Source organism: Bipolaris sorokiniana (genome assembly GCF_000338995.1).
Source record: "Bipolaris sorokiniana ND90Pr unplaced genomic scaffold COCSAscaffold_3, whole genome shotgun sequence".
In the NCBI taxonomy this organism is placed as follows: Eukaryota; Fungi; Ascomycota; class Dothideomycetes; order Pleosporales; family Pleosporaceae; genus Bipolaris; species Bipolaris sorokiniana.
In genome coordinates this window covers 2,096,182-2,108,914 of record NW_006911897.1, presented here as the reverse complement: position 1 = coordinate 2,108,914, position 12,733 = coordinate 2,096,182, and the positions used below count along the sequence as shown (strand labels likewise).

Sequence of the window (12,733 nt, the reverse complement as noted above, 5' to 3'; positions counted from 1 at the left end):
ATATCCTTCAACTCTCAAGTCTCTGGATCATAGGTTAATCAAGATACGTGATTTTCCCACAACATGTGAATACCACACCACCACCTCATACTTTCCCACCCATTACCTTCATCCTCGATACACGTGTACAACCAGCACACCTCCAACGCACCACTCCGCTGTGAAATCTCCACCCTTCAGCAAACTACGTATTCTTCCTTCCTTCATGATGCCAACCTTCCACTAAACCAAGATATACATATACCCTTCACATGCCCTCTATTCTACCACCCCCGCCACCGCCACCTCTATCAGAACAACAACAATGCCAAGATACCAAAAAATGAACTGCAACCGCATCTCCCAAGAAAACCCCTCCCTCTCCATCCTTCAACGCCGGCGCCTCCCCTACATCTTTCGCAACCCTTTTCTACAAGGAAACCCCCTGCCACTAGGCATACGCGGGAAAAGAGCGTACGTCCCCGGACAAGAAAGGTTGCAGGTTAGAGATTATGTAGGGGAGGGCATGAGGGGGGATGAGCCGGGGGTTGGGTATAGGATTCTTGTTGCGTTGGATAGGGTCAAGAGGAGGGGGGAGGAGATGAAGCAGCAGGAGGTAAGGAGGAAGGAGGGAGAATTGAGGAAAAGGGAGAGTGAGAGTGAGAAGTGGAGTAGGGGTTTTTATACGCCGTGAAGGATATTTTAGAGTATTAGAGTGGGTTGAAGGGAAGGGTGCAGAAGTCACGTGTTGGGTTTTGCTGGGTTTGCATTGTGTATAATGCACGCATACGTATTGATCACTGTGCTTGATTAAATTACTACTCCTCCGCAATTTCTTTCCTTCGTTCATTTCGCCTTGCTGGGGCCAGTTTGAGCAGTACCGGTTTACTACTAATATGTGCGGTTCCCCGGGAAGGCACCTAGAACTTAGCAGTCTGGGTATCAGCAACGGGAGCTGCCTCCTCGTGCGCAATGCTGCGCTTCCTCTCCTGGTTGGCTGCGACCTCGCTGAGGCTAACGTTGCGGGCTACAGAAGGATCCATATCGGCATATGAGACGGCAGGGCGGAACTCCTTGGACTTCCACGCCTTTCCAACAATACCGTATAGTTCGTCGACTTGTTCGAGGGTGAGACCCTTGGTTTCGTAGATCATGGCCCAGCTGTAGGAGCGAGTATGTTAGCGCGGTTCATTTCAGATATGCAGTCAAAGATCTACGAGAATTTGGGAGACAGCCACTTACACAAAAAAGATGCAGACGAAGCAGAAACTTCCCCAGATGAAGAACACCTTAGATTGCAAGTTGGCGTGATCGGGGTCAACCATGTAGGGAGTCGAGTAAGCAATAGCCCAGTTGAGCAGCCTGTAAATATCTTTGTTAGCCGAATTACTTCCCAGATCCGTTGATGTCTTACCAGTTGCTAGCAGTGGTCATGGAAAGACACTTGGCACGAGCCTTGAGAGGGAAAAGCTCGCCGGTCACAACCCACGCGACCGGTCCCCAGGAGCTGGCGAAGAAGAATATATAGATGCACACGAAAGCGATGGCAGCACGTTGAGCAGGCAAATCGGTAGTTCCGGCGACCGTTCCGGTGATGGCGACAATGTACTGGCACACGCACATGCCAACACCTCCGAGCAAGAGGAGGTTACGTCGGCCGAGGCGTTCAACCATCCAGAGACCAGCTACACAAGAGAAGTCAGTACCTTGCAAATGATGAAGCTATCAAGTGAAACTTACGGAAAGTAGAAGCGACGTTGACGCAGTTGGTGATGACCTGAATGATGAAGGGGTTGTCGAACCCAGCCCTCTGGAAGTACTGAGTTCCGTAGTCTACATATTGTCAGTAAATTATTACCGATCCCAGATAATGGAATACTCACAGAAAATGAAGTTGACACCAGTCAACTGTTGTAGCGATTGCAACAAACATCCCGTCAACAGTCGCTTGCCCAGTGTGCCCTGGAAGCACTCAATGTATGTCGATTTGCCCAGTGACATTTCGTAGAGATGGTTGGCTTGCACCTCGTTGAGCTCCTCGATAACAGCGGGGTGGTCGACAGGCAGGCGGCGGAGTTGTCCGAGACTCTTCGCGGCTTCGTCGTACTTGTCCATCTTAATGAGGTATCGGGGGGTCTCTGGGAGGAAGAGAAGTCTGAAACTTGATGTTAGCCGACGTAATTTATTGCCTTAAAGAAGAGTACGTACCCGCCAACCAAGATGATAGACCAGGCGAATTGAACAGCAATGGGGATACGGTACGATCCCGAGTCTTGACGGTTCTTGGTCGCATTGTTTACAATGGCAGCCAGAAACAGTCCAATGGTGATAGCCAACTGGTACGCTCCGACAATCGTTCCACGGATCCATTTTGGCGCAGTTTCACTTTGGTACATGGGAACTGTAAAGCCGTTAGTCCTGGGCTGAAAAACCCGCGGGAACAAAGGAGGCTTACTGAGTGCAGAAATAAGACCAACTCCGTATCCAGCGAAGAAACGGCCAGCAATGAAAAGAGGCTGTGCGGTCGAGGCAGTTTGCATGATAACACCCAGATTGAAGACCAAACCAGCTGAGACGATCAAACCCCAACGTCTTCCAAGAAGGTCACCAAATGGAGCTGCTGTCAAAGCACCAAAGAAGGTACCAGCCGAGAGAATGGATACAATCAACGAATCTTGAGCCGCAGTTATACTGAGGTCTGGCTCTGTCGAGAATTCCTTCTTCCAATAGTCCATGGCAATAATGCCGGAAATGGTACCAGTATCATATCTGCAAATTAGACAGAGTCCACCACCAGCATCACGTATTGTAAACTCACCCGAAGAGTACACCACCAAAGGCAACGAAAAGACCAATTACAATGGCTGGCCTGTGTAACGTTTAGCTATGATTGTGGGGAAGGTGTTTGAGCAAACACACCATGCCTTGCCAGGCACATCTGGCGGGGGCTTAAGCATAATACCCATGATGTCAAGGTGCAACTCAAGATATGTAAACTGGGCAAGATAAACGTAAAGGTCGCAAGCCCTTGGGACAACAGGATGAAGAAGGCAGCTGTGAGAGAAGCGCGCGCAGGATGCTTTTATCTCAAAACGCCAGTCTGGGCGACAGCTCTCCATTCCCGTCTGGGGCTCCAATGGAGCACCCCTGCTGGACACACTAACAACAATCTCACGAGACGCGCGCCCTCGTCAACCTATGCCCAGCCCCGGTCTCAGTCGACAAGGATGGGGAAACTTGCACTAGCCATCTCCCGCATGGAGTTGCGACCACTCAAATCGGGCTTGGCTAAACTACCCCGGATTTATATGGCTGCCTCCGTGCCACATACGTCGGAGGCTGGTAAATGCGCCGATAGCTGAGACTAATCTCGATTATGTCAGTTCAACGTCGAAAAAAAAACCCCGTCAGCCTAGTTGCATAGACTGATGGAAAGAAAGAAAAAAGTCGGATGAGAAATAAAACCAAGACAAGATAGTAAAGATGGATGGGGAACAAGGCTAAGTGAAGCTCAGCACATTTGCCCTCGAAAAGCATGGCGAGCTTGCCATTCACGGCGAAAGCCGTGCGCGGACTTGGTTACGGAACATGGAAATGATTTTGCTACCAAGACGCACGAAAAAAACCTTTTCCAAACCCTGGTTGGATGAGGTTGCATGTTGGGTAGGGTTTTTGCTACAAGCACTCTACGGGCCGACTGTGATTCTGCATGCCCAAGTCGCAGGAACAGGAAGAGAGCGCGGCAATCGAAGGGTCCTCCGGTCGGAATGTTTCTCGGTCCTGAGAGAATAATTGCGCACATCGTGTCGCGTGGGCGATTTGAACTCTGTTATTTGCGCGCTCTGATCGCTTGTTTTCGCTTGGCAGAGGGCGTGGCAGATGCGGCGGGCGCTGGCTAGCGTCATCTTGTCTCTGGCCTAGGTGTGCAATTGCGAGTCAAATATGAGGATGACCAGGGCGGGAAACGCTCTCGTGATGTCCAAGACTTGGTGTGCTTCGAGTTTTTTGCCCAGGAATCCTCTGCTTGCCGAGGCTCGGCGTGCTGACCTGGGTGGGACCTACCAAGACATCGGGCATGCTGACGCTGCAGGCTGTCCATGTCACTTGCAACCGTTGCAATGATGACAGGCGACAAGCGGAGTAAGATAGGAATTTCCGGGACGACCATTCGTCGGATATCGGATCGTTCAGCCTGAGGTATGTAGTTCTGTCGTGCAAGCTGGAGTAAGTGGAGGTGGTTCTGGGGTTGAGTTTGGGGGTATGATCGGCCCATTTCGAGCCCAAGATGATGGTGGCCAATCTGTTGACAGCCGGTGTTACCGCTAGAAGACGCGAAGATGCATCAAGGGGCTTTGCATCGAAACTAGAGTTTAGTACACGACACGACGATAGGCCAATACTAGAGGCCGTTAGCAACTTGTTCAGACCATGCAGTAGTGACAAGTTGTAACCATGTTAGCGAATCCTGACAGCCTGGCTGAGGGAAGCCACTAGTACACAAGGGCGCCAAAACCCATTCATACACTGTAGGAAAGTACGCGACGGCTTTTACACCTGCATTGGGAATCCGATGGGACAGTTGACACGCCTCCATTTGCTAGGCCATCCATCGCGATCCGACAAGAAAACGCACTACGCCTTACCCTTCTTTTCCCCACTCTTTCTTCGCCCCTTCTTTGATTCGACTTTTGTCTCTTTCGCCTTAACACCGTTGGATTTTTCCTTCGTCGTAACCTCAGTTGCGACTTCAACACCGCCGCCCTTCTTCTCCTTGCGACCCGCTTTCTCCTTTGCGCTCAGATTGCCATTCTTCTCTTTTGATACTCCGTTCGTACTCTTCTCCGCCTTTGGCACAATAGCCCTGGGATCCTTGCCTTTCTTGCGCATCGACTTAGCCTGAGCTTTCTCAATGTACTTCTGATCCTCTTCCTCATCAAATCCGCCAAAGTCCGATTCTTCGTCGCTATCGGCGCCGATGGGAGTGCGATCCACGATTTCAACCTCGGTGATTGTGTCTGAGTTACCTGCACCGTTGGCCTTGGTAGCCTCGTTGGCGCCAATAGCATTGGGTGGCGTAGGGCCAATCTTCTTGAACTTGGCGACAAAGAAACCGTCGACATTGTAAGTGTGAGGGTAGTACCTCCTGGTCATCTATCGAGATATTAGTATAAGCCATTCAAGTCTTCCTGGAACAGAGATAAAGTTTACCTTCATCGAGGGATGGAAAGTCTTCCCTCCAATCCTTGTGAAACCCTCCTTACCAAAAGTAAGGCCAGTCTCAACAAGCTTGACATTCGGTCTCTTATTGAGCGCATATTGTACAACCTGCTCGTTTTCCTCGACAGTAACGGAACAAGTACTGTAAACAATATAGCCGCCAGTCTTGGAGTGATGGTTGACGGAGTCAATGGCAGCAAGCAACAATTGCTTCTGTAGATGAGGCAGCTTCATGAAATCGGCTTCGGTCTTATTGGTCTTGACACTGGCATCCTTGGCGATAACACCAGTACCCGAGCAAGGCGCATCGAGCAGCACACGGTCAAAGCCACTCATGACCCTAGGAAACTCCAAAGCCGAGTAGTGGGATACAATCACGTTCCTCGCGCCTAGACGGTGAATGTTTCCTATCAGACCCTTGGCACGATCCTTGTTGGCATCGTTGGCGAAGATACAACCTGTGTTCTTCATGAGTGCTGCCAAATGTGTTGTTTTACCACCGGGAGCAGCAGCCATCTGGTTCAAATAGTGTTAGGATCAAGTAACAGAATAGAAATCTCAACACTACTCACATCTAATACTCGCTCGTTCTCCTGTGGCGCAAGAGCCATAACGGGCAAGAACGACGACGCAGCCTGTAGAATGTAGTGTCCAGCGAGATATTCCGGAGTAGCACCCAGCGGTACTTGTGCATCGAAGATCTGAAGTCCGACCTTTGACCACTTACCGACAGGCTCGAGCTGCACACCACGGTTAATGAGTGCTTGCGCAAGGTCTCTTCGGTGAGTACGGAGGGTGTTGGTACGGATGACGATGGGTCGTGGAGTTTCGTTGGCCTCGAAGAAAGCTTGAGCTTCGCGAGGCGGGAAAAGGCTCAGAAGCTTGTCTGCTAGAAACTCGGAGTAGCCTAAATCAAATCAGCTTGAAACTCGCCAACATACTAGCTCTTGTGCTTGTGACATACCGTAGTAAGCGCAAATATCCTTGAGAAGCGACGCCCTATACTCTGCCCTGCTCCGGCCCTCCTCAGCCAGATTCTTGAAATCATCCAAAACACGAATAGTGTCGGTCAATCTTGTCCTTAGCAATTGAATGTCCTGATTGACGAGGTTCGTGATCGGCCTGCCATCTTCATCTTCCTCATCCTCAAGAATCTTCGGCCTCTCCCCAACAATATTGGTCTGCATGTTCTCTTCCAATTCAGCTTGCGCCTCGGCCTCTTCAATTGCTTTTTGCTCGTCCAACTTCCTAGACAGTCCAGCAATGTTGGCTGCCGTAAGCTTCTCCTCGGCATCCGAGTCGTCTTCGTCCTCTGACCACATCGCAGCGCCCTTCCTGATATCGGTATCTGAATCTACAATATCCGAGTCAAACTCGTCTTCGTCGATTGACTCTTCGCCCTCGGACGCGCTACCGAGCGCATCGAGTCCGGTAACGTTGATATCGGAATCATCCATCATTTCAGAGTCGTCTTCGGAAACGTCTTCGTCGTCGTCGTCATCGGACGGTGGAGGCGGAGCGGCCTTTGCGGCCTTTGCTTTGGCCTTTGCTCCATTGACAACAGCAGCGGCCGTCTTTACGGGCTTTCCAGCGACTCTTGTCTTGGGCTGAGCTTTCGCCTTGGCCTCTCTAGCTTCCCGAGCAGCTGTCCTACTTCTCTTCTTGCGCTCTGGTTCAGCAGGCGCAGGCGCATCTTTTCGCTTCCTTGTTACCAGCGATTCATCGAGGGGCTCAGGAATGCCCTGCTTCTTCATACGGCGACCTTGACCCATGGCTGCCGATGTTGTACGGAAATCCTTGGGCGGAATACAGAAAAAAGAGTGGTGGTTGTTGAAGAATTGGCGGAACCGACGCCTGCGCGAACTTTGGAACTTTCGTTGCTAGATTTTGGGGAACTTTTTCCACGCTAGCGGACCTCCTTCGGGTTAGCGCTATTTGGCCCCGGTTCCAGCCCACTGTCCCGCATCTCTCCAAACAGCGTCATCGGACTGGAGCTGTTCGCAACAACTTACACGGAGCATCCCGTTGTCTACACTACAGACGCTGCTCTGGATACCTGCAAGGACATCGAAACAACAGCGCCCAAATCAGTAAACTCGATTGTAGCCCACCATGTCGGAATTCGCATTCTGCAAGTCGTTTCTGAGCGCCCTCGACGCGCGCCCGGTAAAGCTCTCCTCAGACCACATTGCAGACGCGCGACAGTATCCCGCGCAAGGCGCTGTACGTTCTATCAAATCCCCATATATCTGTTTGTCAACTAATGCGTTCATATAGTACACGCTCCCCCGCCTTCCACACCCACCCCACCCACAACGCCCAAACCCCAAGTCTACAGACAGCGCCGATGCCTCTACATCTGCCTCGACCATTACAGTGACCCTGAAGCCCATGAAACCTTCGACGCCTACAATCCCTCTCTCCGCCATCGACCCTTCCAGAACCTCCGTGTACGATCTGAAGCAGCAGTATGCGACGCAGGCCTCGTTGTCGGCAGCCAAGATCAAGATCTTATACAAGAAGAAGCCTGTCACAGATTCAAAGACTCTGATAGAGGTAATAGGCACTGATGCTGGTGCTGAGGTTGAGTTTGGTGTCATGGTGATGGCAGGTGCTGCGGCAGCTTCAGGTAGCCCCGCGGCAGGAGGCACCCCTGTGACAAGCCCCCCTGCTGTTGCGCCGCCAACAGAGAGTGAGAAAGGCCTGGCCAGCGCAGGGGAGTCATCTGCCGATGCTTCCTCCACAACTACAGGAGCCGTGAGTGGGAAGGACATCGTCGCTACTGACGAGTTCTGGGGAAATCTGAAGACCTTCATATTACAACGGACCAAGGATGCAGAAGAGGGTGAGAGGCTAGTTGGTGTATTCAAGGCCGCTTGGGAGCAAAACAAGTAATTAGCATCTATGAGCAGATGGTTCACATGCAACTGGAAGAAATAAAGCAGATGGCCATGCCGTCACGTCACGTTATCCAAAAAAAAGATACCCAAAACACGTTGATCAAGTACGACTTAATCAGTTTTCAGTCCGTCGAAAGCATACCACGCCTAACCATTCGAAACAAAGCCCAGCAATGCTACTGCGCGCAAATCGTCGCTTTAATCATTTTCATTCCGTTGCTGAAAAGTCGCTATGACATGACACGCTACCAAATTAATCACTCGACTTTATATCTTCGTGCCATTCCAGCTCACGGTGTCCTCGCGTGGTGGGTTGCGCAGGTCCAATGTGACTGGCTAGACGAAGAGGCCCTTAGCGGCCCTTGGAGACACGGCTCTTGATGTTCTCAAACTCGAGATCGTCGGCATCGTTGGCTTGGATGTCGGCAGCGAGACCGTTGAGAGAGCGCTTGATGGCTTCCTTAGAGGACGAGTACATCATGCGGGGCTGTATGCAGCGTTAGTCGAGACTCTCATGTCAACCCCGTTGTCGTTTAGACTGTCACGTACGTATTGTGGCGCATCATCGGGCGTCCAGCTGATAAAGGTGATCTTGCTCCTTGATCCCTCACCACTTTCAAGATCGTATTCAACATCAAAGACGGCATAGCGACCGCCAATGCCCTCCTTGCCCTTGCGGTCCTTGCTCTTGGCGTTGAGAAGCTTCTCGCGGAATACGTCAAAGTTGGCCTCCTTGGAAGTCTCCTCAACGACAATCTCCTTCCAGTCGTCGCTGATCTTGTAGATGATCCACTTGATATCCTTGCCGAGCTTGAGCTCGTTGAAGGTGCTAATGCACTCGGGCGAGACGGAGACACTGTGATATTATTAGTATCAAGAGAGCTAGTCGTTTGGAGGGCGCGCTAGGGTATTGGAGAGATTGATATGAAGGTGTGATTGCGCGTGTGAGTGTCGGGCGGCGGCTGCCATTCATGTGGTGTGCTGTCTGCAGGCGATCACTACGTACCCGGATTGAGCCTGCAAATCCAGTCAGCGCAAGTTGTTAGGTGGACAATGTGCACAAGCCTTACCATGATGTTGTGTGTGAAGTGTCGAGGATGCGAAAGGGAGGTTCAAGACACTAGGCAGCTTTATCAGTACTGTGTTGCCTGTCAGCTTCATCATCATGGACTGCGATTGCCGCAGCACAACTAAGCAGCGGGAAGCAACGGTCGGGCTGTTTGGAGGGGGCGAGTGCAGCTTACGTCAATGGAGAAGACTGATTGTTGTGGATGGCGTGTTTGCGGGAGGGAGGGCGGAGGTGGAGGAGCGGTGTTGCTGAGGCTGATGAGGCAAGTAGTGGGGTTATTTTCCAAGCGACGTACCTAGTGGGGTCACTCCTCGACCGGTTTATTTGCCTACGCCGCGCCGCCACAGCAACCGACTGTCAGCCTAAACCCCGGTCACCACATCCACTCTCTGCTGCCCAATGTCAACACATCAAAACATTCATGTAGTACATGTCTTTGAACTGTTTCACATTTCCTTCGTCACTTTTTACATCTTGCCCTCCCCAGGACGTCTTCTAGATACACAGTATTGTACAAAAAAACATCAAATAACCAACATGCAGTGCTTTTAAGAAAAAAACCGTGACTGAGGAGCGGAGACCAACTCAATATCGTGTACATAAGCCATCACTGGGAGAGACGTAAGACTAAAGTCATAATAACGAAATGGGGGTATAAGAAGAAGAAAATAGACGGTCAGGCTTCAGCTGCTTAGAAGCCCATTCCGCCCATTCCGCCCATGCCTCCCATGCCGCCAGGCATGCCACCTGGAGGGCCGGCTTTCTCCTCGGGTGCCTCGACAATAGCCACTTCAGTGGTACCGAGGAGCGAGGCAACACCACTAGCATCGACAAGGGCAGTGCGGACAACCTTGAAGGGATCCAGAATACCAGCCGCAATCATGTCAACGTACTCGCCCTTGGCGCTGTTGAATCCCTTGTTGAAGTCGTTCTTGTGCTCGTCGATGAGCTTGCCGACAATGACAGAGCCCTCAGCACCGGCGTTCTCGACGATCTTGCGGGCAGGATGGGTAATGGCGTTCTTGACAATGGTTATGCCAAGTTGCTGGTCGAAGTTGTGCGCCTTGACCGAGTCGAGAGCGTTGGCGGAAGCCTTGAGAAGACCGGTACCACCACCAGGCAGGATTCCCTCTTCGACAGCGGCACGGGTGGCGTTGAGAGCGTCAACGATGCGGTCCTTCTTCTCGCCAACCTCAACCTCGGAGGAGCCACCGACCTTGATGACGGCAACACCACCAGAGAGCTTGGCAAGACGCTCCTGCAGCTTCTCCTTCTCGTACTCGGATGTGGTCGGGTCGTTGATGACACCACGGATCTGCTCACAACGCTGCGAGACCTGGTCCTTGCTGCCCTCACCATTCAGAATGACAGTGTCCTCCTTGGTAATGGTGATGGATCCGGTAGAACCCAGCATGTCCGGAGTAGCCTTCTCAAGCTTGATGTCAAGATCATCGCTGAAGACAGTACCGTTGGTCAAGACAGCAAGATCGCCAAGGATGGACTTCCTGTTGTCACCGAAACCAGGGGCCTTGACAGCAGCAACTTGAAGCTGGCCACGGAGCTTGTTGAGAATGCAGACAGCAAGTGCTTCGCCGTCAATGTCCTCGGCAATAATAACAAGAGGGCGGCGGAGCTGCTGGGAAGCTTCAAGCGCGGGGACAATGTCCTGGACAGCAGAAATCTTCTTCTCGGAAAGGAGGATGAGAGGTTTCTCAAACTCGACCTTGGCAGTCTTGGTGTCGGTGATGAAGTAAGGGGAGATGTAACCACGGTCGAACTTCATACCCTCAGTGACCTCCAGCTCGTCCTCGGTGGTCTTACCTTCCTTGACGGTGATGACACCTTCTTTTCCGACCTTCTCCATTGCGTTGGACAGGAGCTTGCCAATGTGTGTGTCGCCATTGGCAGAGATAGTGGCGACCTGTGCAATCTCCTCGCTGGTGGTAATGTCCCTCTTGTTTGCCTTTAGGTATTCGACAACGGCCTCGACGGCGGCCTGAGTACCCCGCCTCAAGTCCATTGGGTTGCATCCAGCGGCAACGTTCTTAACAGTCTCGGAGAAGATGGCGCGGGCAAGGACAGTAGCGGTAGTGGTTCCGTCACCAGCAGCTTCGTTGGTCTTGCTGGCAACATCCTGAAGCAGGCGGGCTCCAAGGTTCTCGAACTTGTCTTGGAGGGTAATGGCCTTTGCGACAGTTACACCATCTGAAGCTCTGTCAGCGGACGATTCGGGAAAAGACGGCCAAACGTATGCATACCCTTGGTGATTTTGGGAGAGCCATAGCTTGACTCGATCAATACGTTGCGACCCTTGGGACCAAGTGTTGTTGATACGGCCTTTGCCAGTGTGTCGACACCCTTGAGCAGTCCTGCTCGTGCCTCGACGCCAAACTTGAGCTCCTGTACATGAGTTAGTTTCTGCTAGTCAATTGAAGAGTGCATCTGGCGACAACATACCTTGTGCGCAAATCTCTGTTGCTGGAGGTTCAAGCTGGTGGTGCGAAGCTTAGAGGTCGAATTTAGGGCCGAAGTCCGCGCCCGCGAAGCGAAAGCTCTTTGCATTGTGATGGAATTGAAATGTGTAGGTGGCGGTGGTGAAGCTCAAACAATACTCCTACTCCAGCTCAATGCAAGACAACCGAGAAGAGAGATTGGGTACAGAGGGGGATTGTGGAGAAGAAATGGACGCTACCATATGTGTAGAAAATTCCAAGGAATCATCGAGAAGTCGACGCTCGGACCACACCATCACTAGCCTCGGCTTTAATACCGTCGCTCCGCCTACAGCCTCACATTGCCCTTGATCACATCTCAAGAATCGATGCAATTGAGTAAAGTAACTGCTTCTACCCAGTAGAAACGTCTAACCTTGGAATAGTTGTGAATGCTTTTGCCTTGGTATACGGATGTGCTACCACCTTCCGACTCAACAACAATATATCGCGCTTGATCGACTTCAAGCCGATGCCGACCGTGGAAAAAACTTCTCGCTGGTCAGATCTTAGACTTACTGCCCTGTGAAACTTCTCTATCACTTTCCTATCTCTCCGCTCAGGTAAACTCCATTATGAAGCCCCCTAGATTTTCTCAGTACCCTGTGCCTAGCTCTTTCAGCCTTGCGTTATTCGGTTCTACAATGGTCATTCCTGTTTGGAGGATTTCATCGAATATGTTTTTATTAGTTTCCCTAGATTCATTTTGTTTATTCTTTCCTTTCTCTTGAGATTTGTAGCGTGAGTACATTTCCTGCATACGCCACGATGGTTTGGCTTTTATCATATCTTTCCAGCTCGAGGCTACTCCAGGAACTTCGTTTCCGGAGACCACTCAATATTTTGCCAATCTTCTGTATTTAAGAACATACAACGACTCGGGAGCAAGGGTCCTTAGTGTAGTTCAGTGCGTATCGCCATAAAAGATTCCTTGCTTCTATTATCGTGGTCTCAACCATGCAGGACTCTTCTGTATTTTCTGGCGCATCGGGAACTTAAGTAAAGGATATACGGACTTGTATAAATAGTGGCTTTGGGCGATATGGGTTCATAGTCGCTATGAACAACCTCTACAT

General features: G+C 51.2%; 5 protein-coding genes across 5 annotated transcripts; 1 reads left to right on the top strand and 4 right to left on the bottom strand.

Annotated features, from left to right (window-relative positions):
- Positions 1-726: 726 nt before the first annotated feature.
- COCSADRAFT_34464 (uncharacterized protein) lies at positions 727-3,262 on the bottom strand. The gene is made up of 9 exons (XM_007698429.1): positions 2,899-3,262; positions 2,798-2,848; positions 2,435-2,748; positions 2,188-2,380; positions 1,863-2,134; positions 1,720-1,812; positions 1,394-1,664; positions 1,222-1,341; positions 727-1,140 (listed from the first exon to the last, which is right to left on the bottom strand). Exons 1-9 carry the CDS (start codon positions 2,943-2,945, stop codon positions 900-902), a joined length of 1,602 nt encoding a protein of 533 aa, XP_007696619.1. The 5' UTR covers positions 2,946-3,262; the 3' UTR covers positions 727-899.
- Positions 3,263-4,417: 1,155 nt separating this feature from the next.
- Positions 4,418-7,049, bottom strand: COCSADRAFT_34463 (uncharacterized protein). Its single transcript, XM_007698428.1, has 4 exons — positions 6,161-7,049; positions 5,769-6,103; positions 5,188-5,712; positions 4,418-5,130 (listed from the first exon to the last, which is right to left on the bottom strand). Exons 1-4 carry the CDS (start codon positions 6,966-6,968, stop codon positions 4,612-4,614), a joined length of 2,187 nt encoding a protein of 728 aa, XP_007696618.1. The 5' UTR covers positions 6,969-7,049; the 3' UTR covers positions 4,418-4,611.
- Positions 7,050-7,308: 259 nt separating this feature from the next.
- On the top strand, positions 7,309-8,091 carry COCSADRAFT_83550 (uncharacterized protein; the record flags this gene model as incomplete). Its single annotated transcript, XM_007699080.1, has 2 exons — positions 7,309-7,419; positions 7,474-8,091. The coding sequence occupies 2 exons, from the start codon at positions 7,309-7,311 to the stop codon at positions 8,089-8,091; spliced, it is 729 nt and encodes a 242-aa protein (XP_007697270.1).
- Positions 8,092-8,230: 139 nt separating this feature from the next.
- On the bottom strand, positions 8,231-9,504 carry COCSADRAFT_291668 (uncharacterized protein). Its single transcript, XM_007699079.1, has 5 exons — positions 9,341-9,504; positions 9,167-9,235; positions 9,103-9,113; positions 8,646-8,952; positions 8,231-8,583 (listed from the first exon to the last, which is right to left on the bottom strand). Exons 2-5 carry the CDS (start codon positions 9,167-9,169, stop codon positions 8,449-8,451), a joined length of 456 nt encoding a protein of 151 aa, XP_007697269.1. The 5' UTR covers positions 9,170-9,235; positions 9,341-9,504; the 3' UTR covers positions 8,231-8,448.
- Positions 9,505-9,593: 89 nt separating this feature from the next.
- Positions 9,594-11,834, bottom strand: COCSADRAFT_188345 (uncharacterized protein). The gene is made up of 3 exons (XM_007699078.1): positions 11,623-11,834; positions 11,424-11,565; positions 9,594-11,370 (listed from the first exon to the last, which is right to left on the bottom strand). The coding sequence occupies exons 1-3, from the start codon at positions 11,725-11,727 to the stop codon at positions 9,857-9,859; spliced, it is 1,761 nt and encodes a 586-aa protein (XP_007697268.1). The 5' UTR covers positions 11,728-11,834; the 3' UTR covers positions 9,594-9,856.
- Between the last annotated feature and the right edge of the window lie 899 nt (positions 11,835-12,733).

What these genes read in the sequence shown, in the direction of transcription:
- COCSADRAFT_188345 (XM_007699078.1), bottom strand. Translation starts at nt 11,727, where the DNA reads ATGCAAAGAGCTTTCGCTTCGCGGGCGCGGACTTCGGCCCTAAATTCG. An exon ending in AACAGAGATTTGCGCACAAG is followed by an intron (nt 11,566 to 11,622) that starts GTATGTTGTCGC and finishes ACTCATGTACAG; the next exon opens with GAGCTCAAGTTTGGCGTCGA. An exon ending in CTCTCCCAAAATCACCAAGG is followed by an intron (nt 11,371 to 11,423) that starts GTATGCATACGT and finishes ACAGAGCTTCAG; the next exon opens with ATGGTGTAACTGTCGCAAAG.
- COCSADRAFT_34464 (XM_007698429.1), bottom strand. Translation starts at nt 2,945, where the DNA reads ATGGGTATTATGCTTAAGCCCCCGCCAGATGTGCCTGGCAAGGCATG. An exon ending in GATGTGCCTGGCAAGGCATG is followed by an intron (nt 2,849 to 2,898) that starts GTGTGTTTGCTC and finishes AACGTTACACAG; the next exon opens with GCCAGCCATTGTAATTGGTC. An exon ending in TCTATCATCTTGGTTGGCGG is followed by an intron (nt 2,135 to 2,187) that starts GTACGTACTCTT and finishes ATCAAGTTTCAG; the next exon opens with ACTTCTCTTCCTCCCAGAGA.
- COCSADRAFT_34463 (XM_007698428.1), bottom strand. Translation starts at nt 6,968, where the DNA reads ATGGGTCAAGGTCGCCGTATGAAGAAGCAGGGCATTCCTGAGCCCCTC. An exon ending in AGAACGAGCGAGTATTAGAT is followed by an intron (nt 5,713 to 5,768) that starts GTGAGTAGTGTT and finishes TATTTGAACCAG; the next exon opens with ATGGCTGCTGCTCCCGGTGG. An exon ending in CTTTCCATCCCTCGATGAAG is followed by an intron (nt 5,131 to 5,187) that starts GTAAACTTTATC and finishes ATATCTCGATAG; the next exon opens with ATGACCAGGAGGTACTACCC.
- COCSADRAFT_291668 (XM_007699079.1), bottom strand. An exon ending in CCGATGATGCGCCACAATAC is followed by an intron (nt 8,584 to 8,645) that starts GTACGTGACAGT and finishes CGCTGCATACAG; the next exon opens with CCCCGCATGATGTACTCGTC.